This window comes from Penicillium alfredii (genome assembly GCF_028826965.1).
Source record: "Penicillium alfredii strain IBT 34128 chromosome Unknown utg000011l_segment0_segment0, whole genome shotgun sequence".
NCBI lineage: Eukaryota > Fungi > Ascomycota > Eurotiomycetes > Eurotiales > Aspergillaceae > Penicillium > Penicillium alfredii.
The window spans coordinates 2513459-2537855 of record NW_026622708.1 but is presented as its reverse complement, the minus strand read 5'-3'; the positions used below and the strand labels follow the sequence as shown (position 1 = coordinate 2537855).

At 45.8% G+C, this 24397-nt stretch overlaps 9 protein-coding genes across 9 annotated transcripts; 2 read left to right on the top strand and 7 right to left on the bottom strand.

The window, feature by feature from the left end:
• Positions 1-2373: 2373 nt before the first annotated feature.
• NUU61_009365 (uncharacterized protein) lies at positions 2374-4356 on the bottom strand (the record flags this gene model as incomplete). The annotated part of the gene is made up of 1 exon (XM_056659890.1): positions 2374-4356. The coding sequence occupies one exon, from the start codon at positions 4354-4356 to the stop codon at positions 2374-2376; it is 1983 nt and encodes a 660-aa protein (XP_056508183.1).
• Positions 4357-7229: 2873 nt separating this feature from the next.
• Positions 7230-8894, bottom strand: NUU61_009364 (uncharacterized protein; the record flags this gene model as incomplete). The annotated part of the gene is made up of 1 exon (XM_056659889.1): positions 7230-8894. The coding sequence occupies one exon, from the start codon at positions 8892-8894 to the stop codon at positions 7230-7232; it is 1665 nt and encodes a 554-aa protein (XP_056508182.1).
• A 1381-nt stretch (positions 8895-10275) lies between these two features.
• Positions 10276-10607, bottom strand: NUU61_009363 (uncharacterized protein; the record flags this gene model as incomplete). The annotated part of the gene is made up of 2 exons (XM_056659888.1): positions 10276-10534; positions 10579-10607. The coding sequence occupies 2 exons, from the start codon at positions 10605-10607 to the stop codon at positions 10276-10278; spliced, it is 288 nt and encodes a 95-aa protein (XP_056508181.1).
• Positions 10608-12132: 1525 nt separating this feature from the next.
• Positions 12133-13240, bottom strand: NUU61_009362 (uncharacterized protein; the record flags this gene model as incomplete). The annotated part of the gene is made up of 2 exons (XM_056659887.1): positions 12133-12902; positions 12952-13240. The coding sequence occupies 2 exons, from the start codon at positions 13238-13240 to the stop codon at positions 12133-12135; spliced, it is 1059 nt and encodes a 352-aa protein (XP_056508180.1).
• Positions 13241-14562: 1322 nt separating this feature from the next.
• Positions 14563-17102, bottom strand: NUU61_009361 (uncharacterized protein; the record flags this gene model as incomplete). Its single annotated transcript, XM_056659886.1, has 3 exons — positions 14563-16249; positions 16501-16630; positions 16682-17102. The coding sequence occupies 3 exons, from the start codon at positions 17100-17102 to the stop codon at positions 14563-14565; spliced, it is 2238 nt and encodes a 745-aa protein (XP_056508179.1).
• NUU61_009360 (uncharacterized protein) lies at positions 17020-18006 on the top strand (the record flags this gene model as incomplete). The annotated part of the gene is made up of 2 exons (XM_056659885.1): positions 17020-17033; positions 17193-18006. 2 exons carry the CDS (start codon positions 17020-17022, stop codon positions 18004-18006), a joined length of 828 nt encoding a protein of 275 aa, XP_056508178.1.
• A 228-nt stretch (positions 18007-18234) lies between these two features.
• Positions 18235-19159, bottom strand: NUU61_009359 (uncharacterized protein; the record flags this gene model as incomplete). The annotated part of the gene is made up of 2 exons (XM_056659884.1): positions 18235-18491; positions 18859-19159. 2 exons carry the CDS (start codon positions 19157-19159, stop codon positions 18235-18237), a joined length of 558 nt encoding a protein of 185 aa, XP_056508177.1.
• A 1798-nt stretch (positions 19160-20957) lies between these two features.
• On the bottom strand, positions 20958-22101 carry hrmA (the record flags this gene model as incomplete). Its single annotated transcript, XM_056659883.1, has 2 exons — positions 20958-21226; positions 21279-22101. The coding sequence occupies 2 exons, from the start codon at positions 22099-22101 to the stop codon at positions 20958-20960; spliced, it is 1092 nt and encodes a 363-aa protein (XP_056508176.1).
• A 1158-nt stretch (positions 22102-23259) lies between these two features.
• On the top strand, positions 23260-23721 carry NUU61_009357 (uncharacterized protein; the record flags this gene model as incomplete). The annotated part of the gene is made up of 1 exon (XM_056659882.1): positions 23260-23721. The coding sequence occupies one exon, from the start codon at positions 23260-23262 to the stop codon at positions 23719-23721; it is 462 nt and encodes a 153-aa protein (XP_056508175.1).
• Between the last annotated feature and the right edge of the window lie 676 nt (positions 23722-24397).

The following is a 24397-nucleotide window of genomic DNA, read 5'->3' as shown; positions in this document are numbered from 1 at the left end:
GATTACGTTAGTGTCTGGATAACTTTTGCTTTATTGCCCTCAAGATGTCTTGGGGAGCACTAGGGGAAGCCGGGAAAGCAGAACTACTGAGGAAAGAGAGCAAAAGAGAGAGAGAGAATCAAGTTGTCTGTTGTTCGTTGGTGTCTCTTCTCTGAGAGAAGGAGAGAAGCGAAGCTATCTGCTATCTACAGGTCCGCTGCGGGCGGTCAGGAAGGCGGTGGAGAAATGCTGGCAGAACCCCACTCCCAACAAGATGCCTATAGGAAGGTAAGCGGTGCTTCCAAGCACATCTAGGATTAATGGGCATATCGATCGCACTTCTTTCAGAAGCGCAACCATGTCATTGGCTTGCGAATCATTCGCAGGATACTTCGCTCGTAGGACTAGCATCCTGATACACGTACCTCCCAGTCAACGTTCCATCAAACCCAAGTCTTGAACTAGCTGGACAGCTGAAGAAGCAAATAATTCCCGTCCAGCAATGGTACTCAACGGTTTAGCATAGTTGGTAGAGTATATCCATCCACCGATGGAGAGGAGCACTTTCAGTTTTCGGTTTTTCAGTTTTAGGAGGAAAAGTCGTTTGGTGCAGCCATATACGTTGGTACCTGCCTCATTTCAAGAATCCGTCGGATAGTTTTTGTCTGTGTCAGCGTAAGTGTCCCAGAGATACACCTCTCCTGATTCCGCGCGTACATTAGCGAAAGCGTAGAGCATATGCGTTAATTGTTCAGACAAAAACTTGTGGATCAAATTCCCGGGCATAGATAGCCTAGAATATCGATATCGGAATTAAATTTTTTTTTTCACTTACCAGGAAAGGTATCAACGAATCCAGTTCACGAAGTACGCCACAGAGAGGAACCCATTAATATCCACCCGAGAGTCAAGGTTGGTTGTTTTAAGAGAAGTGTTTTTTCGGCATGACAGACTAGACCAAGGATTACCCAAGAAATAATATACATGGTGAGATATTAATCATGAGGCTGCCGGTGCACATAGACAGAAGAAGACAAGACTTTATACAGAACGTAAGCCTATCCTAAAGCATGTTAGATTGATGCTGGTAGACTAACAACTAATATTTGACCCATATATTATTGTCTGATATTCTTATTGGGGTTTGACCTCTATGTTTTGACAGGGTCGCATCACATCGAGAAGCATAATACTGATAAACTTGAGTGAATTGAATGGTTAATGCGTTCTGAAACAGTTAAAGACGCTTCCTCACAAAACTGCGTGTTTATCATCCTAAGATTTTGTCCCCTGTATACGAAGCACGTTACATGAGAAATTTGATGTGCTCTATATGTCAACATATTCTTAAGTATAGTGCTTTTATCAGAGCTACAACGAAAAGAGCTTGGGCATTTTCATTTGTTTTCTTTGCTTACTCTGACGTATCTTCCCTTAAAACTGTGGCCTTCCTTTAGAAACAAGAGCTCCCACGATCTAGATGATCTGACGGTTAAGTGTGGCAAAGGTTCCTTACTATTGTGGGATCCTTAGGGCACCAAGGATATCCAGAATCCGTGGCCTGTCACGGGACAGGCTGATCCTATGAACAGCCTCTTGTCTTGGACTTACGCCGTGAAAACCGTGTTCTGTCGTAGGATACGGGAAATCGGACTATTATTTAATAATATTTGTATAACTGTGAAGGGTTAGGAGCATAGGGAGTTACTCAGCTTCTCGTTGTGGGGACTGGCTTGTCGCGCCTAAACTAGAATAGCAGAGTACAAGAGATATTAACAGGATTATCGTTGAAAATAATAGTAGACTGGTCATTGGGGAGCGAACTGCGCCTAGGACAGACGCTATCGACTTCCTGCTCGGATGCCGGAACTGGGTAGAACGAAATCGAATGTGGGCAGGCAGGTCTCCATGCGTTTGATTTGACATCAAGCGTATTCTGTCAAGCCGAGTCTGAAAGCCAGGGTTGACGATCCATTCGTGATTGTCAAAGCAAATAGAATCATATATCTTCTAGAGATCATATAGGGTGAAGTAGGTACTAAGAATGATGAAATGTAGGGACCCCGACTGATGCATCTGGATGTAGCCGGAAATATTTTATGCTTAGTTATTATGCATGATTGAATTGCTAATCCACTAAGATAAACACCTGTCTTCACGTCACACGAAGACGTTTTGCATCACCTACGTCTGGTTGACGTAGTCTTCGTTTTATGGCTCGTGGCCGCTGCAAAGTCGGCCGGCGTTTCAATCTAGAGCGGTGAAAGTCGATAATTAACGCTCGCCCAAGTTCTTCATTCCACAGGACATTGTCACGCCGAAGGTCTTCGTGGAGGATTCCTAAAGCTCTTATTTCCTTGTTCGATTGGTGGATCCCTTGCAGAAGCTGGGGCGTCAGCTCCATCGATGCCGTGCTTTCACCCCCCAGCCCATCACGAGCATATAGCGAATCTCTCCAGCTCCGTGAAGGAAATAAATTTTTGCCAAGTCGATCGTACCCAGGAAAATGGGTACAGCGGACCCTTGCGCCTTCTGCAGAATTCGGTATACCTCCGCTTCGCGGGAGACCTCTTTCCACAGCTCCGAGGTAGTTCCTTTTCCGATGACAGTGTAGCCGTATACGGCACAAGTAAGCTTGAACGGCGCACCGTACGCCCCGCAACATCCAAGAGGTGTACATCGGTCAATGTTTTCGTCCAATTGTGCTTTGAGTAGACGGACCAAGTCTTCTGAAGTAATCGGATGCTGCAGATCATCTATGCTTTGACGATGGAGCATTACATTTGGACAAAAGTTGTCTAGAACACCTCCAGACTGTAACCCGAGTAAACATCGCTGGGTGCAAAATTGGGCATCGCGGTGGCGGGACTGGCTGTCTCGGCCCTTATCATTATGTATGTCTCTTTGTCGAGTCACGCGTTGGGCAGATGGGGAAGATGGAACTTGACTGAAGGCTCGTTTGCGGCGTGTTGCTGGGTTCGAATCGGGGTCTGGTGATTGTGATGACTCTGAGCGATGTCTCACATCGGATGGGGCACAGCTGACTCGAGATCCAGTAGACACTTGACGAGCTGCTGATTCAGGGGAATCTGGCGGAGATGACGAGGGTTCATAAATTGAACCAGAATCTGGACTTGGAAATTCTGGGGCGGTACTGTCGGAGTTGAGAGGAAGTTGCCGGAGTTCATCTTCGGGAATGCGAGAGCGAGTGTGATCAAAATTGGTCTTCCATATAGGAATACCTGGTCGAATGGAATTCCTCCACTCTTGACCTCGCACAGGCGAGGGGAATGCCATCAGATACAAACACAGTGTTCTTGCAACGGAAGTATTTGCAAAGGTGGCTTCTATTTCCGTATTCACTTCACTATTTGGATCACATAGAAAGTAGTAGAGTGTGCCAGGATCATCCTGTGGAACACGGAGGAGAACTCGAGCAACCCCGTTGGTCACGTAGGAGAATTCGAGCCCTTCTTGAATCATCACATGATACTCTTGAACAATAGCAGAGCAGACAAGGCGCTCTGCATTATACCGCAACTTCGCGTCTTTATCCGTGGGTATTTTATTTGATTTGACCATCTCCTTCCACAAGTCCATTGGCCGAAGCCCTATCCGAAGGGTTGCGACGGGAAGCTTGTGAGGTGGCTTATACTCGACGGTCGTGAGGAGAGTGTCGGTAGGCCCATCGACACGGTGGATACAGAATTGATCAGGCCTGGGACGGTGTACACTTGATGGTTGGCTTGCATCTGCCTCAATGGCGCCGTAATTGTTCAAGGAATTTGTATGATTGTTGAACCGAATGCCATCGCCTAGGCCAAACTCTTCGCGAGCAGCGGGGATCTTGCACAATTCTGTTATGATATCATTGATGTGCTCTTCCACAGCGAACCGCTCATAAGCCTCGAGTTCTTGCTCGCTGCTGATGGGATTGCGGTTCAGGAGTCGGCCTAACCCTTCTAGCTCATGTGAAGATGTAAATAGACGCGGCCCCTCTCCTGGCGTTGGCTGGAGATAGCCGTGGACGGATCTGTAAAGCTCGGACTGTTGCACTGGACAGTCGGCCCAATGTTCCAACCGTATCGGACAGTATTTCCCCGTAGGCTGAGGTATTTTCCCGCTGGTCGAACGAGATGGTGTTTCAATTCTCAACGGCCGGGAGAGTAGTTTGTGGCAATAGCGCATGAATTCCATGAAAGTGGTTCGTTGGTTGCGCTCCCTTTCCCTTCTGCCTTGATCTTCGGCTTGCTTCTGTCGCTCCTCGGCTTGCTTCTGTCGCTCCTCGGCCTGCTTCTCTCGCTCCTCAGCCTCTTTGCGTCTCGTTTCTGCTTGCAGAAACAGAGACTTGTAATCCGGGGAGCTGTTTTCAGCCATCGATTTGTCAGGGAGACGAAACAATAACTCAACTTGACCGTAACACTCCCATCCGGCGTTTGATCCAGGAGGCTTATGTCAGCTGATCACGGTTCCCGGCAAATTAATTTCTCCGTTAGATGACGTAACTCCTGAGTGCACTGCTGACGCCAATGGGATTTTCCCAAAATACAAATCGATTAGCCGTCCCCTCGAGTCGGACCCACAGCATTTTCAGCTGAAAATGCTGTGGGTCCGACTCGAGGGGACGGCTACGCTGCTATGACAGGTCTAGCCTAAGTCTTTCTACAATAATTAATTTCCCTATATTTCTGGCCCGTAAGTATTATGTACTTCTACCAGTAGTTCTGTGTCGTCTAATAGTGGAAAGTCAAGGGTCACACTAATTATCTCATCAGAAGAGCATGGAATTTCGAGGAATTTGACGATGCGGGACTTCCTACTCGGTCCGCATATTAAGGATACTTCGGCTACACTTTGGCCCGGCCGCACTCTGGAATGGCGAGCAAATAGAGTAGAAATATGGATACGTCAAGTATATGATTTATTTTTATATTGTCGATATTTCAAACGGAATGCGTCGAATATCTTACTGCCTACTATCTCCTTCCCCGGCCGTGACTTTGCTGGGGCCTGTAGAATATTAATTCGACAACTCGCACTTTTCGGAACCTCGAGAATTGCCATCCCTGAAATATACTCAACGTTGAAATACTATAAAGTTACTTCAGCTAAAGTGTTATGTCACACAGCCTTCTATTTCTATACAGATGGCTAAAGCTGCCAATGGAGCCAGCTCGCAAGTTATCCGAGGGGAATATTTCTTGGTAGGCTATTGCATCTCTGCCTAACCTATAAAGACCCTATTTCCAACGGTTATCAATCAAAAGATAGCCACTATCAGCTATGCGATCAGCGGAGACCTGAGCTGTAGACTAATGGAAAGCATAATTTCAAGGAACCGATTTCCTAAGCCATGATCGAAGATATTGGCGCAGGACTTGCAAACAACGAGGAAAAAGTGGAAGATAGTCAAGCCGAGTAAACTAGGACTAGTTAACGAGGGATAGAAATTAGAGATACAGGTGACCTTTCATACGGTTTCGCCAGTAGAAAAAGCAAAGCCGTATAATTTTGGGATCGGCACATCTGGGCAGTTCTTTTCAAGCCATGCATACGTTCCTGCTTCGCATCGGACTTTCTCATCGCAATTTCCAGGCCTGAATCTCTCTCCGACGCGATATAGCAACGGAAATCGCATCAGAACTCGCTTGTTATCCCAACTATTAATTCTGATCGGGACACAAACGTTATACCTGCCGTGGAGCCAATTTTCATTGTCTGCAATATAACATTGACTAGATGATCTCAGGCCAAGATGGTAGGCAACAGCAGCCTTCATCCATTCACGCTTCTCATGAAGGGGGAGCGAAGAACTTTGTTTGCTCAAGGGTATCCAAGCTGATGGAGAATGTTGGATTCTTCAGATTTGGCATCTGAATACGTGATCTCTCCTCGAAGAAGCCGTCGTGTTTTGGGCATAATGATGAATATTGAGGAAGCAATATTTGGATTCACGAATCCAGGGGTAAGTGTTTTATTATTGAGAGAAGCTGCTGGAGCTCTGCCGCAAAGTCCGCCACCGCCTTCCTGACCGACTCCACAACAAGCTTCTTCAGATTATATGTATAGCCTAGAATACGACTTGGGGCTATTTGAGGGACTATTTGGAATTACAAAGACTAAGCCTTAGGAGAGCCATGGATTGGGTATGATGATATAGATTTGGCTCTCTATGATATAAGAATAGGAAGGTGATCGATGGACTTTCTCTTGGATATCCCTTTTCTTAATATGATAGGGAGTAATATACCTATAAAGAATTTGGAATTGCTGACGCTGTTATCTCGCTAGCATTGGCCTATAAGCACCTCGTCTTACGCTAGAAACCCAAAAAGGAAGATTAACTGACAGAACTTGCCTAATATTGTTACTGGATATAATAAATTTGATTAAGAAGCTTGCAAATTAGGGAAATTAAAGAAGAGTATACTATGCTGTTCGTTAGCGGACAGAGAAAGCCCTCGACCTAGTTTATGTTACTTCCTAATTCCTGGGAATAGAACATAATATCAAGCATATGGCATCCTAAATTCAAAAAATTCAGGGCAAAAAGTATCATATCAGCTTAAGTAACGTCGGCACTTAAAAGAAAACAATTCCATCCCGAAGCTTCTATATCGATAACGATCTAGGAAGTATAGCAGAAATGGCAACTTCCGTATTTTCGGAACGACCATAGGGTCCTGAAAATTCGCTTTGTTTATGGCATCCAGCTAATTAACCGATGATAATAATAGATAACATTAATAGGTAGCAATTTCGTCTGATTGTCCAATGTTAAGAGGGAAGCCCAGCCGAAAACGCCTCTATTGAATGATCTAGCCGAAATTGCGGAAGGGAAAATCACTAATGACGATACGCTCAAGTGTTCCAGTAAACCAGCATGACTGTGTAAACCTGTGTAAACAAGGACAAGGGGATTATTGAACGTTTTAGTGCAATTTTGGCAAGCTATTGGCAGCGGGCTCAGCTATGTAATTACATGGGGAGAGGGGGGGGGCAGATGAGTATGCTCTAACACGAGTTCTTATCTGAACAGTGTGGTAATTTGACACGCTTCTTCTACTGCAAACGTCAACATAAATTCAGAGGATAACAGAAAACCTAAAAACAATTGCAAGAACTCGGATGAGACCAGCTCAAGTTAGAAATAACACGTAAAAAGGACAACATCGCAACCCAATTTCCATCAGTATCCTATTTCCACCAGTAGCTATTCTATATAACCCTTGTAGATCACAGCAACAACTTCAAATATAAGATGAGTGGGATCTCCGGGATTGTCGATCTTGCATCTTCAGTTTCTCCAGTTTCTGTTCAAGCTTTTGGATTTCCGTATCTCGAAAGCTGGTTTTAGACGATTTTTGGTAACGTCTAGAAGGGGTAGGAGCAGACTGCCTAGTGGGGGGCTTAGATCTTCGCTGTGGAGGTCTGTGATGCCTCGAAAAGGCAGGTGCAGAATTTCTCGAGCGCCCGTTGAAGGCCAAGGATGAATCGCTTTCCGTATTGGTTTCTTCGCTGATGTTGTCCTCAAAGTGAATATGGCGTCGGCTACCACGGATCGGACGGGGTATGCTGTCTTCCTCCGACGGAATTTCATCTTCATCCATTCCGTGTATAGCACGATAGGCGTGCTCAAGCTCTCGTGCTTTTTGATAGATCAGGCGATCTCCGTCTAATACGGACCCAGTACTGATTCGCCGAATAAACGCCCTCCCCTCAAGCGTAACAACCTTATCTCTCCATTGCACCAGAGTCCGGGTCTGCGGATACGCTGCACCTGCCTCCGGCCAGAGCAAGTCCAGTGCATCCATGCCGCTTTCGTCGTCACCTTCGACCTTCCAACCAACCCCGAGTATATCAACCACATTCTTTCGGTCGAACTTCCAATACATTTCGTCTCCATACATATATTGTTGGTTGCCACGAGTTTTCGTAGGCAAGAACCGTTCCACTTGACTTGGGTTATAATATTCGTGAGAGCCAGCTCGAATGCGGTATATTGGCGCTGATCGATCTCCGTAGCGAACGAAGATTTGGGAACCTGTACCCTTGGGCCACCAGTACAAAACCTTGCCGGTTTTCAGTCGCCGCTGTTCTTTCTGCGTTCTGGCTTCCAAGGCATCAAGACCCCCGATCTGGTTACTTTCGTCATCAGATTGTGACTCAGAACCTGAATCTCGAGCCGCAGAATCGGTTTGATCATCGCCATCAGACGAATCTGCCTCTGTTTCCGCTCTGGGATTTGGCGATCCAATTGCTTTCTCAGCCCATACCGAGCTAATATTCCAGTTCTTCGGAAGGTGATGTCTCCTGTTGAAAAGTTTGATAAGATCGAAGGTTGTGTGGAATGCTCGCCAACCCTCTTCCGTATTCCCTTTTTCTTTCGCTGACAGAAACTGATTATGCCACGTCCGGCACGTGTCATTGTAATACCGAGGATTTATTGTTCCGTTGTCAATGTTGACAACATCATGCGCCCGGTTGGCAGCACGAATACGTTCATTGAGATTCTCAAAGAATTTTTCGCAGCTGTCGTATTCAGGCGAGTCGGAGGTGAAGAACACTTGAATTATATGCTCCGAGTGTTTGTTCGTCTCCTCTCGGATCACATCTTTGGTCCACTGACCAACATGATGAGGTTTATCCTCGGCTGGCGCTTCATGCATAGATGCATCGTCGTCTGTTTTGTCGGATTCATCGTTCTCATCGAACGCCCCGGGAGCATAATCTGATTTGTGGCTCGGGCTGCGGTCTCGGTTCCTCGGGGGGTCCGGATCTTGGTCATGCGCTTGGACGTGAGTTTTCACATCTTTATCTGCTGTGTTTGCTTGGTCTAAATCGGGCGTTCGATTATCCCGAGTATTTGCGGGAGAATTTTTGGATTTGGTCTTCTTCTTTCCCTTCTTTGGCATTTTGTGATATACCAGTGGTGGTGACACAGAACTGGAGAAGTTTTTCTTGAAAATTATAAAGATTATAACTTAGTTGGTTGGGCGAGCTTTTATATCCTTGTTGCGAACCGGAATGGGTGTCGCAAGCGTGTGCGTATATATAAGAGAGTAAACGCACCGCCATCCTAAAAAGATAGCGGCGGGATCCGCAAAAGTGTCGCAGGAAACTCGTCCTAGTTGATAATATATAAAACGCTAATATGGGAAAACCCCTTAAGTTAGGGCCAAAGGCACTTCCTGTATTTTGAACCATGATTTGCGGACTTAATTAGAATATTGAACGGCTAGCACTTTATCGAGAGCCGCGCTGAAACATCTTTTTTTCCCTATAGGGTACGGTAAGTATAGAGGTTTTATCTTCTATTAAGGTTGAGTGATTCAACTAGACTTTATATTTCCTATCAAGTTCCTATCTACTATGGTACCTAAGGCTTTAGAATTTAATTCAACAATATATAGTAAAGTATTATTTTGGGAGACCTTATTTTAGTGCCGATTGTTCAATAATAGTCAGCACTAAGGATCTAACTAACGATAACGTATTCCACAAGCGAGCTGATCACCCCAAAACACCATAGTTAAGCCGATTTTTACCAACGATACAAATCAACAACCACGAGATAGATTCTATTGATTTTATAACTATGGAATATGTTCTATAAAGGAAGTACACTGTATAAATCTTAAAATAATCTAGTGCCGCGATGATAAGATTACCAAGATTACACGCTTATATGGATGTATAAATATATATCTTGGTCGCAATGCTCTAAATTTTTTCGATTTTTCAAAAAAATTTGAATGTTGACTATTTCAATAGCAAAAAGCTAATATTCTAAATCAGACTTTCTAGAAAGCTATAGTTGTTGATTTATGAGGTTGGTAAAAATCGGCTTAACTATGGTGTTTTGGGGTGATCAGCTTGCTGTGGAATACGTTAGTACCCGTAAAATTGATTAGTATGTAAATATCAGATAAGTAATAATTAATGAGAGAAAATAGAAATAATAGCAGGCCGACTATTACGTCAGATCGAGTTCACGAGACGGGATTCTGCCAAGAAATCGTGTCTTATTTACTAACGTAGCTGTAAGCCGGACATTGTAGATTATTATGAAGTTAGATATCTCTATATTCGAAACTACATATTTTATATATGAATTAATCGAAACCCCTATATATAGATAGTGACCTAGGTTTACTCAATTTAAGACTAGATTCTACAAGATTAAGGAAAGCCTGATATTGTAAATCTATATCCGGATAGATAGTAGTAGACAGTTAATCCTATATCGATAGCGTTTCTCCTATATTAGGGTAAGGTTATCCAAAAGCACTCCTTCTATCTCCTCCGAACAGCGGCACTAGGGATGAAGGCTAGCCGGAAATAGGACTCTTTCCATAAGGCCGCACTTTGGACGAAGGCCAACCGAAAGTAACTGGCCGCACTGGGGGGGACGAAGGCCGACCGAAAGGAACCGGTCGTACTGGGCTGGTCGAAGGCTGACCGAAGGAACACTTCGACCTTTCTGGTTTTGGACAGTTTTCTTGCCGATTCTTGCTTTTCGTGCGGTATTTCCCACGGTTTCTCCAGGCTATACCTATATTAGCAATATAATAACCAAAAATTCAATTAATAATTGACATACGGAAAACGATGTTCAATACTCCCATGTTGAACAGTTGAACTAGGCTTGAAACTAAGTATTCTTCCACAAAGAAAATTCTTTGATAGATAGAAATTAAGGAAGCGCGAAGGGAGGTATTTATCAAATTCAGTCTATAGGAGTCAACTAAATAGGCAACCAAAATTCTAAAGGGGATCTGAAACTCAGACGCATAGCAGAACAATTGTGTGTGTTGTTTAGCCGTGCGAACCAAAATAGTGTCGCAGCCAATCTATCACATGTGATCTTACCTCTGATAATGGAAGGTCCACCAGCTGGTCTATCGCGACGCTATTTCTGTGCTTTCAGAACAATAAAGCATTTTTGGTTGTTAATTATTTTACTGGGGCTTGCTCAATAATTTATTCGCGCTAAGGACTTGACGGTGAGGCCAGAAAAGAGTCAAGTCGATTGACTGACTGTACCGATTTTTGGAAAGGGAAAGATAGACAAGGCACAACAATATATTTTTTCTTAGGGTGATATTTCCCGATGAGGGTAGACTCAATTTCATGCGTATGTAGTAAATATTATGTAACAACAATATTGAAATGTTATAGACTTTGCTAGCTATCATTCACGGGAACTGTGGGTTCGAATGTTGCGCCATGCAAAAATGCCATCATTTGCCCTAGGACGTCCGAGCATTGTATGCACCTGAGCTGATACCATTCTGAAAGTGCCCTCCACTGCTGGATTTCCTGTTGATGAAGATAGATAGTCATCTGTGCTTCCCTGATGATTGACTTCTGATGATTGATTTCCGCCTCTGCTTCTGCAAGAGCCTGTTTGTAACAAGAAGCCTGGTCCTCAGCTTCTTGCAATTTCTCGACCAGAGAGTGATTGTCAGCTTGCAATTTAGAAACCAAATCGACTTTCGTATTCCTCTCAGGTTCCTGTGCCACTCTGAATAAGCCTTTAGCTTCTCGATTCACCGAGGATCAGTAAGTCACCTTATTTAGAAGAACTGCGTGAAATCTTTTCCCAACTTCCTGGCAAAGTTTCATATAGGCTCCCACTGAGTGCTTGCTCAAATGCTTTTGAAAAAGCGGCTCAAGAGACGGATCATCGATTTGCCATGCATAGGGCACCTCGTCCTCTGTGATCTTCAAGCGCACCTCAGACGCCTTCACATTGATACCGAGTGTCCCCACTGGCTATCTGTTAGTAATTATTGTTGAAGCGATCCTAGGCCATACATATATGCTGGGAAAGACGTTCACGGCAGGTGGATCTCCACTCGGCCCGTTTCTCATTACCTGGGAGGGGAATTTGGTCTTTCATCTCTGTCTGATGGAGAGGAGTCTCACTAACCGATCGGTTGGTCTTTATGCGTCCTGTTACTTTGCGAGCCGTTTCAGGTTCGGCATATTTAGTCATCCACGGGTTATCTAGTTAGTTAACTACCAGGTACCTAGGTACTGGCGATCTATTTGCCAAGTTCGATTACTTGAGACGATCATGTCGACAAAAATGACTTGTTAATTTTGCTCGTCTGATCTAATATTGGAGCAAAACTCTGGCTGTTGCTTTCATTCGTTTTCAAGATCTCGAATGATTGTGAGCTCATCAAATATACTAGTGTTTTGGATACCAGAGAGAACATCCATCAGCGCTTGAGCACACTTTGAGCATGAACAGGCTTCCCTGAGCTTCTCGTGTGGGAGACAAATGTTCCGCAGGTGTAGTTGTCGCAGGACACTAGCATGGCATTCCATAAATCTAGCAAGATCCGGGCCCACCAGCCAACAATTTGCTAGGTCAAGTCTCCGCAGGGACGGCATAGCAACATCCGACATGAAATCTAGAAGGCTAAAGCTATCCACCAGCTTGAGAGCCTTGACATGCGTAAGAGCATCAGCCGCCGTCCCCATGAGGTTAACATCAGTAGCAACCAATTTAGCATAGAAACCTTCGATTTCCATCGCTTCGATCAAAATACCTTGACCGCGAGCAGTCACCATGGATCTGAGAACCGTCTCCAGATGGATTGGAAACGAGTCTTTCCAATCGACATAGATACGGTTTGCAAACCAAAGAAACTGGTCTTCCTTGAGCGCATCAAATGAAAGCTTGACTGCCTTCAAGCCACAGAGACGGGAAAGAGACTTGCAAAATATGCGTATATCATTTCGCCCGTGCAGAAGTGTGTGCTGGGCTTTAGCAAGCCAACTGAAATAGGAGTGTATCGCGGTATAAGAGAATTCCCTGCCTCGAAGGCCCCAGCGAAAATCCTTATGGTCCCTAGCATATTCCTGTGGTGTATATATGCAAGCAGTGAAGTAGTCCCAATGTTGGATCACTAAAACTATCAGTCAGTGGAAACGGAATTCAGGGCTATGGTGACGCACATGGATCAACCAACTCGGATGCGCTATAATGGAGCATCTTCACATGCGACGCTAGAGGTGATTCCGATATCATCTCTAGGCAATACAAACCACGCTCCGAAAAGTTCACCGTTATCATGTGGAATAAATAAGATACGCTCACGGCTCGGCATTTCTTATTGACTAAAGAGAAAGAGCTGAGAGAGGAACCGCTAAGGTCGGCGACAATCAATCCCAAGAGCTCCACCGGTAAATCTGTAAAGTGCCTGGCAGGTTCCGACGCCATCACGTTGATTTTCACCAGCGACATTGTTCTGTGGTTGTTCTCTCAATGGCACTTGTAATGTTTTCTCGAAGTCGGTTGGGTTTAGGAGCACACTCACCGATCTTTAGCCGCTGGTTTGCGTGAACGATGGGCTTAAATGATGGATGCCGTTTCAAATTGGATAGGGGTAATGTTACTGAACCTCAACCGTTCGTTTAGCACTTCGATTTATCGTGGAAATAAGCCTGCCAACGCCCTTAGGGGACGGCGGAATCCCTGAGAATGACATTAAGACAGCGGTCCTGTTTTAGGTATACAGAGCATAGTAATTTGTGTTCGACCTGATGAGACTTTCCGTGGCAATACACTATACATCTGATTGGACAATTTGCCATCCTTGAGAACATGCTGTTATATAAATGAAAACCCCAGGATAGTATCGCTGGTCCGAGTACCACATAAAAAGCCTACATTTTCTATACAGTCAACACTCTAAGACGATTCTTTATTGCTCGCAAGCTAGAAACGTGAGTCTTGACCGAGTCTATCGTTCGCTCTTCGGGAAGGAACTAAGGATTTCTCAGAATGAAGGGAGTTATCTCCTGGTCGTGTGTTTCCTGCCTGGTTGCCGATTCGAAGTTCCTGAAGATTAATCTTATTCCACACGATCCTGGGTCCGGCTACATAGCCCTTTTGTCCTTTCTGCTTCCTTCTAAACGACGGATCAACATCCACACTCTTTGTAGAAATTGCATGGAAGAAATGCAGTGTGCTTCGTCGGAGGAGCAACTAAGGATGGTTATGAAGAAGAGAGATCAAGTGACGTTTGGCAAAAAGATCGCATGGGTGAGACAGCAATGGAACTTTTGGGTCTCATGTTCAGAAAGTCAGAGGATCAGCGAGATTCTACAAGACGATGGGGATATTTATCTTAATCTCTTCGGCGGCGCGACATTAAACTAGCTTGAACTAAACTGGATGTAACTTCAGATGGACCGCATATAGCCAACCAAATCATAACCTGAACTTTCATACAAGAAGTGGAACTGGCTGGAGTAGATTTTGATTCTTGATCTACTGAACATCTGATACCTATCTTTCGATGAGTGGATGAGAATATGCAGATATATTCCTTTTCATGGTTTAGGTCTGAAAGAAATTAGTATTCCACGAATAAATTTACCAAATAGCCCAGTGCGAGGCATTAAAAACCCCCGAAGCCCAGAGGATGAACGCTTGACCCATCTCCCAGCAGACATCTATACGCATAGTCGTGGTAACCGGAAGGCATCAGAGCTATAGAAAACCCACGTCACCAGAAACCAAGAAGAGATCACTAGTATTTGTTGCTATAACACCTAAAATGTTCAAGCTTCTTCCATAACATCATCTTCACTCCGTTGCATTGGAACGTTTCGTTTCCCAGATTGATCGTCCGGTGCTTTCCTCTTCCCCGTATGAACGTTATAGTTGTATACGTATTCACGAAGCTTATCCGCTGAAATCGAACCTTCCTCATTCCTCCTTTGCTTTGGATTGTCCCTTTTTGCAACTAGCACGAGACGTTCTTTCAATGCTTCCTCGTACGCCTTGTTCATGTCCGGTATTCCAACCCCATATTGGTTGATGAGCAAGAAGTAATGGTCTCTGGCAAGATCTTGCAAAGTAGACCGTAGATTATATCCGTCCCCCGTAGTGAATTTGTAATAAGTGCGAGATTCAAACAAGAACACAACAACTAGCTCCTGATTCTGCGACTGGTACCACATTTGAAGGATCTCGGTCACTTTGCGATGGACTGATAAATAATTCTTGATGCCTAAGGGACGATTGCAGGATGCATCCTCAAAGCCGGCGGCCAACGGTGGCGCGGCCTCAGTTTTGTCGCGATCCGGTGTTCCACTTGGATGAGGATCGAATTCGACTGGTTCACTTGGGGAGTCTTCCTCCTCAACCGGGTCTAGCCTGGAGCTTTGGGAAGGCTGGCCTGCAGTCTGATCTCGTAGAGACGTCTCGTCGGTTTCCATGCGATTAGGTCCGGTGTTACCATACGGGATTTCATTCTGGGGCTCCGTGGGGCCTTCAGAGGAGCCGATGTCGCGACTGTTGAAGGCTTCTCGGAAAATTTCTTTTCCAAAGAAGCAAAATAGAATGTCTCTCGTGACACCAAGAGGGGTTGGATATTGTGCTGCAGGTTGGTCGTCGCCGAAGACTTGTTCGAGAAAAAGATGCCTTCGCTGCTGTTCATACTGGTCTTGGGTTGGGCTGTTAAACCTACGCTTTGCCATGAAGTCGGTGTTGTTTGTTGTGAAATGCGCTCTCTCGGTCGGTCCTTCGTTGTATTTTGGAAGATTGCGCAAAGAACTCTGGAACCGGTTCGACATTGATTGCACCTCGCGCTCTTCAAATCTGCAAAATTCTTCTTTGCAGAGAGATTCAAAGAAACCTTGCGCGATTTTTTGGCTCAGGTTTTCCGTTCGAAGCACCTTGATTTGATCCGAGGAGAAACCCAACCGGTCAGCCAAGATAGCCAGCTTGCTCAGGCTGAACATCTCGGTCGACCAACCAAAGTTGCGTCGGTTATTCTTTGCATCGTTGTGCTGTTGAACGAGATGCCGGAGTCCAAAAAGCCATAACTGGATCATACAAGCAGCGAAAGGACTTGCCGATGATGGCATGGGCGTGAAGTCTTGTTCGGATCTTTGAATCTCGAGTGATCTGCCAGTTCCAACAAGGCTCCATTGGTAACACATGGTCTTTCTTAGATTTATGAATTTTGGCGGGCAGAGACGATGAAGCGCTTTTGCCGGACCCTCAAGAAATAATGTGTCCTGAATGAGCGTGTTGAGGGATATCAGCCTTCCTGGCGTTGAGACAAGTTTGTCTTGTAAGATCTTCCTCTCTTCCACTCCAGAAATAAGAGGAAAAATTTGCTTTGATTCAACGAGCTCGGCGATACGCCTCCGGTCGCCCAGTGAACACTCGGGCATCAGGCCTTCGACAAGCCGTACGGACGCTGAATCCGCAAAGGATGCACTGCGTTCTTCGAGAAGCCTGGCCCATAGTTCATGGACCCTGCAAAGATAATGATACAAAATCTGACAGGTTAGTAGATGACAATTATCGGAGGTAATTGTCATACCTCTGGGCACTTTAGACCGAGCATTCGCCGAAACTGGGTGGATTTTAGAGGTTCCCACAGTCCTATATAGGGCAACAATTTATCCAGTCCATCAAGAAGAAGTTTGTTGCGTTGCAAGCGTCGTATGTCTTTACGTCGATCGTCAGTCTCGAGTCTAGCCCACCACTTCTGTTCCTGTGCGCCGTTTTGTAGGGTCTGGTATAGTCTGAGAGTGCGATAAATCTCTCCGTCTGTGAGTCTGAGGCTTTTCGTCGATTCTTCGCGGAGTTGAGTTAGGGCTTCCGAGGGGAGGACTAATAATCAGGTCAAACTTTGATTGAGTAGATCTTTGTCTGGAGACCTACCATCTAGATAGAGGTCCACAAGCCATCTGTTTTCTCCAAATGCTTCACCAGCCTTCAACCGATGTTTGCCGTAAACACAAGTCAGACGGGCATCCCGTTCCAGTAATAGGCGTGGCTGGTTTGTTGGGTCCAGAAGTGCCTGTCGGGAGAGGTTTGTGTGCGTAAGGGTCTTTGTCAAAGTCTCTTGATCAATTATAGCAGCGACTCGATGCTCCGGCTCAAGGTTACCGCAACCTTCAATTTCGAAAATTGTAAGAAGCCTTTTAACATTTCTTTCGTTCAGCTGTCTTCCCCCAAAGACATCATCTGGCTCGAACATTAAGTGCCGTAACTCGATGATGGCGCATCCCTGGTAGTATTGTAATTTTTGGAGGGCAAGTTGGTTTGTCCGATAACCGAGGGGATTATCAGGAGAGTCCATTTTCCGGTGATCGAGAACACCTACCAAGTACCTATGGATTTATCATATTTCTGCGGCACCGTTTCCGTGTCGCAGACTGAACCCTAACAGCCCCACCTCCCTGATAAGTGCTCCGGCACTCTCTGGTGCTCCGGTACTCTCTGGTGCTCCGGCACTCTTTGGTGCTCCGGCACTCTCTGGTGCTCCAGCACTCTCTGATGCTCCGGTACTCTCTAGTGCTCCGGCAATACTTACTGCTCCGGTACTGCTTAGTGCTTTAGCACTTTTTAGTGCTCCGGCACTCTCTAGTGCTCCGGTACTCTCTAGTGCTCCGGTACTCTCTGGTGCTCCGGTACTCTCTGGTGCTCCGGCACTCTCTAGTGCTCCGGTACTCTCTGGTACTCCGGCACTCTCTAGTACTCCGGTACTCTCTGGTGCTGCTGCACTGTTTAGTACTCCGGCACTCTCTAGTGCTCCGGCACTCTCTGGTGTTCCGGCACTCTCTAGTGCTCTGGCAATACTTATTACTCCGGTATTACTTAGTGCTCTAGCACTCTTTAGTGCTCCGGTACTCTCTAGTGCTCCGGTACTCTCTAGTGCTCCGGCACTCTCTAGTGCTCCGGCACTCTCTGGTGCTGCTACACTATTTAGTGCTCCGGCACTCTTTGGTGCTCCGGCACTCTCTGGTGCTCCAGCACTCTCTGATGCTCTAGCACTCTCTGATGCTCCGACACTTTCTAGTGCTCCGGCACTCTCTAGTGCTACTACACTATTTAGTGCTCCGGTACTCTTTGGTGCTCTAGCACTCTCTGATGCTCCGACACTCTCTAGTGCTCCGGCAATACTTACTACTCCGGTACTGCTTAGTGCTCTAGCAGTCTTTAGTGCTCCGGTACTCTCTGGTGCTCCGGCACTACTGGTGTAGTCATTGGCTCTTATAATTTATTCTCATACTGTGGTTTGCTATATCGAACAGTATCCTATTGTATCTTTATTATATATCTGAGAATACCTATCCTTAGCTTTCATAACCTGCCTCATCCACATGACTGCCAATCCGAATTCCCATAGGAAGCGTTTCAAAGTAATGCCGTTTTAGACACCATGCTCCTCCAGGGTTTGCCAAATGCAAAAAGTCGTCCTATATAATATATCATCTATGAGCATCCTCTTCTATGTCCATAGTAAGTGATAGTACCTTCAAAAGTTGCTCCACTGATGTTGCTGCCTTCGTTCTCTCGATAAAAGAATTCGCTTGTTCTGACAAGGGCGGTATATCTGCATCTCGGCTCGATTCACATAGTAGAGTGGTGCGATCGCTGAGCGAGACCACAATGGATCCAACCGCTTTAATATCTTTATGTCGGTCATAGAAGGATCTTTTCTCCAGCAAGCAATCGCCGATATTTGCTAATATATAATTAACACGGTTCAATGAACACGATTCAGGAGCCACGATAGGGAAATATACCAATTTTTACATCGCCTTCACAGGTAAGAACAATGTTGCTGCAGTCGATCGAACCATGGGAAACTCTCAACTCCAAATGGATATGTTTGAGACCCTCGAGAATCTCTTTGCAGATTGTCGCTATATCTGCCTCGCTGAACTGAACCGCTCCTGCAGCACATCCTAAAGAGATTGCTAGATGCTCATAATTATATATTAGGTAAACCTTGTTTTGGTCTTGAGATTGGAAAGTGTCCACTAGGGCAACCAGGCTTTTGTGGATGACGGGATGCAGTCCTCGAAAAGCTCCAGCTTTCTGGGTTCGACGCTCCTTGATAAGGCAGACAGGGAAATTCTCAGTATCCTTCAGGGCTACCACACCTGGTCCAGCTTGATCAATGTTATAAAATCTGTGGTACTGAGTTGTCGACTGCTTCTTTGAACGATCCAAAGCTTCGCTAGTCCTGCTTGGCTTGATAGGAATTCCGAAACGAGTTGAATGATTCTTATCAGTTCCCCTTTCACTAAGGATTCCTCTGGATCCCACCCTTTCGTTTTCATCGCCGTTCCTTTTGTTTTCCCATAGCTTATGTGGCAGGAAGGTCTCCCGCTTCGAGTCTGCCACCATGGTTCAAAGCTTTCGTCGTAGTGAGGGCATATATGAAGCTATAGCTGAAAACCGCAATATCTGGGCCAAGTTCACGATATGTAGTCGCCTTCGAGCAACTTGAGAGGCGGGAAGGGTGGTGGGCGGTGAGAACTAAGCCTGAGAAAGTCAACTAGTTCCTACTCCCAGTGCACGGACCCAACCAGAACATAAGAACGTCACCCAATTGCTCCGCGTTATCCCGGGACCTGAAACGGAACGCAAGTCAACTAGATGTCGTGGTAATAAGGTAGTCCAATCAGATTTTGCACTAATCCTCATCTGCAACACCAAAGTGTATCGGCACGAAACTAAGCAAATACGTCACTGTCCATCACTTGCCAGGTCAGTTGCGACACTAAAATGGTACCGCGGGCACTGCTAACGATTTTGTCAAGCAAAAAATGTCGCACTAGACAACCATAGCACGATACACGCAGATGGTCACCACTTTCTACTTACTGTCGCATCTCCTTCCGGTAAAATGATCCAAGGTTGTTCGATGTTCTAGATACTTACTGAAGCACATCTACAGGGCCACCAAATTCAAATACAAGGAACTAGAGCATACTAAGGACTAGCGGTGGATACGCAATGTAACAGGGGGAGTGGTCAAACTCATCAGGATTGCTGGCAGTGGGGAAAACCATCTTTCTGGATGAGTGCATTAGCCCATTTCTGAATCATGGCAAGACAATTTATATTCGCTCCATGCTATACAGAAAGGCCCCTGCAAACTGGAAGCGCTCATAACCAAATCATGCTTAGAATGCTCCGCGCCATCGAAAATGACGTCCTTGAACAAAGTCAGTCACGAGACTTGAAGTTCGTTCAAAGTGCCTACCCCATGTTTCAGTCCGCTGTCAATCCGGGATTGCTGTCCTGTCCTGCCTTTAAAACAGAGTGGACAGAGTGGACAGAGAGATGTCACCCGACGATCTAAACCCATGTTAAGTCCCGTTTACTTGAAGATTCTTGGCCTCAAACCCGGCTGGCTGGCGCCAGTTCTCGGACACCCGAAGGAGCGAAACAAGATAGTTTACCAAATAGTATTAGGATGGCTCAACCTCGACACCATGCGATTTTCACTTATATAATGCCGTCGAAACAATTTTGCCCGAGCTCCGAGTGGGACTCCCGAGGTCACGTGGGAAGTTATATCACCGTGGTGTGGCGTTGGGCAAAGAGGAGGGGTGGGTTAGGCAATTTTCATCTGATGCCTATCCACAACCTCGACTTACTGCCAGGTCTTTCATGTCCTCCCTCCGATTACGAAAATCCTGGCGAACAGACTGAGCCCTGTGATACTACGTTCTCTTTCTCTATAATCATCCTTCCCACCGACCTTCAACTCTAACCAAAAAACCAACTTATCGCCTACGACCAAGAAGGTCTAAAGTCCCAGCCTGTCAAGGTATTATCGGTTGCGCCTCTTGTTCAATATGCCTGAAGCGGTCACAAAGGACACTCTGGTATGTCTACTGTTGGGATTGTTTTCCAGGTAGTCAATAACATGTCCCAGAGCAAGGCTTGGAAGAAAGAGCTTGCCGATCCAGCTGCATTTAACGACTACATTACGCATCCGTACCATTCCATCAACCGAGAGCCTTTCGAGAGAGAACTTTACTGCTTTGAATGCCAAGAAATACGGTTCCAAGATAAAAAAGGCAAAACGATCCATACGGAGCAAGGGAGTGGTGAAATTGTTCTTCCTCCTCAGATTGGAATTTTTGCAATCGGTGGGAAAACAAGAATCGTAGACAGACGATGATTGTTTGGGTCAGCGCATAGTAGCTGAGGGGCATCCGTCATAATAGAGTTTGTTTGCCAAATTCACTCCCGCAAAAAATCCGATGCGCAAGTGAATGATTCCATGTTGCGGCTGTGCCCTCCATATCTGCATGGTGATGCAATCAGTGGTATCAACAAGTAGCTGTTCTCGTTCCCAGGTTCTCAATTCACTGTTTTCAATGCCTTCGCAGATATCAGCACCAAAAACTGATACCATTGCCGAGACAGATGCTCCTCGCAACGTAAAGTACGCAAAATCTGTAACGGGTAATTAGCGGTGCGTCTTGGTGACTGACTTCACCTTCCATACCAATCTCTGAAGAGAAAGACATATCAGTATTCCCAGGACCCAAAGACCCCTCTGATCCGCTCAATTTGTGAACCGAAGGGGGTAAAGCCGAGAGGACAGATTCGATTTTTCGGCTTGCGAGTGGGAACAATAAATCAGCAAGTTCAAGTGCAGCGCCAACATCAAGGCGAATGATAGTATCTTGGTAGCCGTCATAGGGAACTTTCGTCTGAATACATTGGGTTGTTCGGGAAAAGTGACCAGTCAACTTCTTTGACAGATGAGTGGGTGAGCGTTCGATCGCGTCACATATCTTATCTCCGAAAGCGATTCGGATTGCCGAAAGGTCGCACATATCTAATGAGCAATTTTCATTGCCATCAGCTTCCGCTCCAGTCACTGGTGGGCGTGATTCGAAGATCGATCGCATTAGGTTTCGAAAGTGGACGGTCCTGTCAATGCCATGCTTTATGGCGATTTGCCAAAGTAGCAAGTTGGCATCATTGGAGAGAAAGATTTTTCGCTCCCTGTGCTGTTGGAAAAACCGCGAGTCAATGCGATCACAAACTCTTGGTGAAAAAGTGAGTATAAACGCGAGAAAGAGGTATGGATCTTTCTCGAGAACTTCCAGATAAATTTTTCGAGCCTTCCTTTGTCGAGTCTGTGCCAAATATTCGCGATTTTCGAGTGGTTCACGTCTGCGTTGCTGTGATTCTTGGGCCACGCAGGCTATGGCTAAACGCTCCCCAAGAAGTGTTTGATCCGCAGCAGGAATAGTCTCCAACGTCTCAATTTCGTCCATTTTCCTGTATACGGCAGCGAAATTCAGATATTTGGACGGCATGGTATTTGCACGTAAGGACAGAATGGACAGAATGGACAGAGTGGACAGAATGGACAGAATGGACAGAGTGGACAGAATGGACAGAGTGGACAGAATGGACAGAGTGGACAGAATGGACAGAGTGGACAGAGTGGACAGAGTGGACAGAGTGGACAGAGTGGACAGAGTGGACAGAGTGGACAGAGTGGACAGAGTGGACAGAGTGGACAGAGTGGAAGGAAAGCCCGTCGGAACAGGGAACAGGCTCGATTGGCTGGATGGTAGTGTGACGCTCTCGCGCGATCGTACAAAATACGATGATAGAAAAGTCGCCTGTCTGCGAAGACATATAAGGCTATGGAATTCCCCATCTTACCCTGCTAGAAAGCATGGTGCTTGATTGCGAAAGCAGAACACGTGCCAGTTACCACATCTGACCAAACTTCCTACCACTGTTATCCAAACGATCCACTGAAAGTTAGTCATGACTTAAAGTTTTTGATGCTGTTAGTAACTAATCACCTCCAGTAGATGTGCGGCTGGGACGACAAGTACTACCAAGGCTGCGGATGCCCTTTCCGTACGGACAAGACCAGGCCGTGTGATCGAGGCAACTGTCAAATAACCACGACTGAGCCCCGGCAACAATTTACGATCGTGTGGGTGCAAGGCAAATGCGCACAGCACTCGTATCTCAGTCCGTCCAGTTCCGAAAATAGCTTCCCTTAGTTCTGGCCATTTGCCAATAGGAACTGTCACTGCTTACGGAAGTGATAGAGTCTATCAAGCGAAACAATGAGTAGGGGTAATATGTACTGGGGTTGTATCTATCATGTATTCAGTGCGCACGAAATGGCAACATACCACACGTACATATCTCGGTCTCTTTTTCTTCGAATAACAGTAAATATTACGCTTGCTTGTGTAATCCCTTGCTTCATCACATTAAACTAGCTTGCCTTCATAGTTAAAAGGCCGTGACTAAGGTCGACTCCGGTATAACCTTCCACTTTAGGATTAGCGTTAATCTCTCATTCCAGAAATAAAAAGGATAGTTTGGAGGCCCTTCTCCTACAGTCATGCGCAGTTCCTTATCCCTTTCCAGAACTTGCCCTTTTCCAAATCCTATTCAATACATACCACTTACTCCGACCATATACCTGCAATTGCGCATCATTCATGGCCAACCTCGCTGATATACGAGGGGAGATCTTCGGAGACAACGATTCCAAACGAATTGTCATCAAAGTGAATACCAAACTCCTTGATCCTCAAGACTATCGCGCCTCGGCGAATAGTGTTGCCAGCGAAATATTCCCCGAGTGGGAAAGTGACTCTCGGATCCTTTTCCTCGCTATTGATGTGTGGAGTGAACGAACCTTTATCGTTATTGACGTCAACCGTCATGATTACGACTTTCGCACAGCACACAAAAACAAAACCATTCTTCCGGTCTATGTTCTTCGGCACCGTGGGAAAAATCGTGGGTGGGTTCTCATAAGGTGGCCCCAGGAGGATGAGCCCCTCGCTGTGAAACTAGCCGATCTTCACAATGTCAATGGGTTTGACATACCGACGCCTTTCTTGGAAAACCATAATTCACGCATCGTACACGCGAATCCCCGCGAGTTTCCTGTGTGAGCTTATATTGTGTTGGTGACCTCGTTCTGCGAAGGCTTGCTGGTTCGTCCAATCCAGTTGCTGGGCAAAAGCAACACTTGACAAAACGGACGAGATTTATTATATTCTAAGCCACAAGATTGGATCTATCCCACCACAAAGGTAGAGCAGGGCAACACAACAGGACAGTATCAACATGTTCATAAATTACCCACCAACAGCCGTCAACCAGTATAATAAATGGACATTCTACCCGCTGTCTCAGAGGGCTTGACGACCTGTATTTTGCCATCGCCATATCGAGACCACAGGTGTTGGCTTCTTCGAGCAACATCCATCCCAATTCATCACGTCTCGCTGAAATCATAGGAGCTTCAGAGAGACAAGGCAAACACTTTCCTACTTTTGCCTTTTCGTCCCTTCTTCTTGGGCTTAGAATTGACGCTTGGCTTTCCTTCCCCATCTGGATTAAGGTGCCGTTTCCTCCTCAGCCTCATCCAGAACCTCAGGAGGGCCCCCTCTTTCGGTCGACGAGTCAGAAAGCTCAGATTCTTCCGTATCCGAGGTCATCTCACATAGATCCATATCTCCCCTCCCTTTTCAGGCAGCTATTCATAAGAGAGGATCGAATCTACCTTGTGTAGGTTAATTTAGTCTCTTATAACAAGTTAGGGTCAAGGGAAGACTGTCATACCGT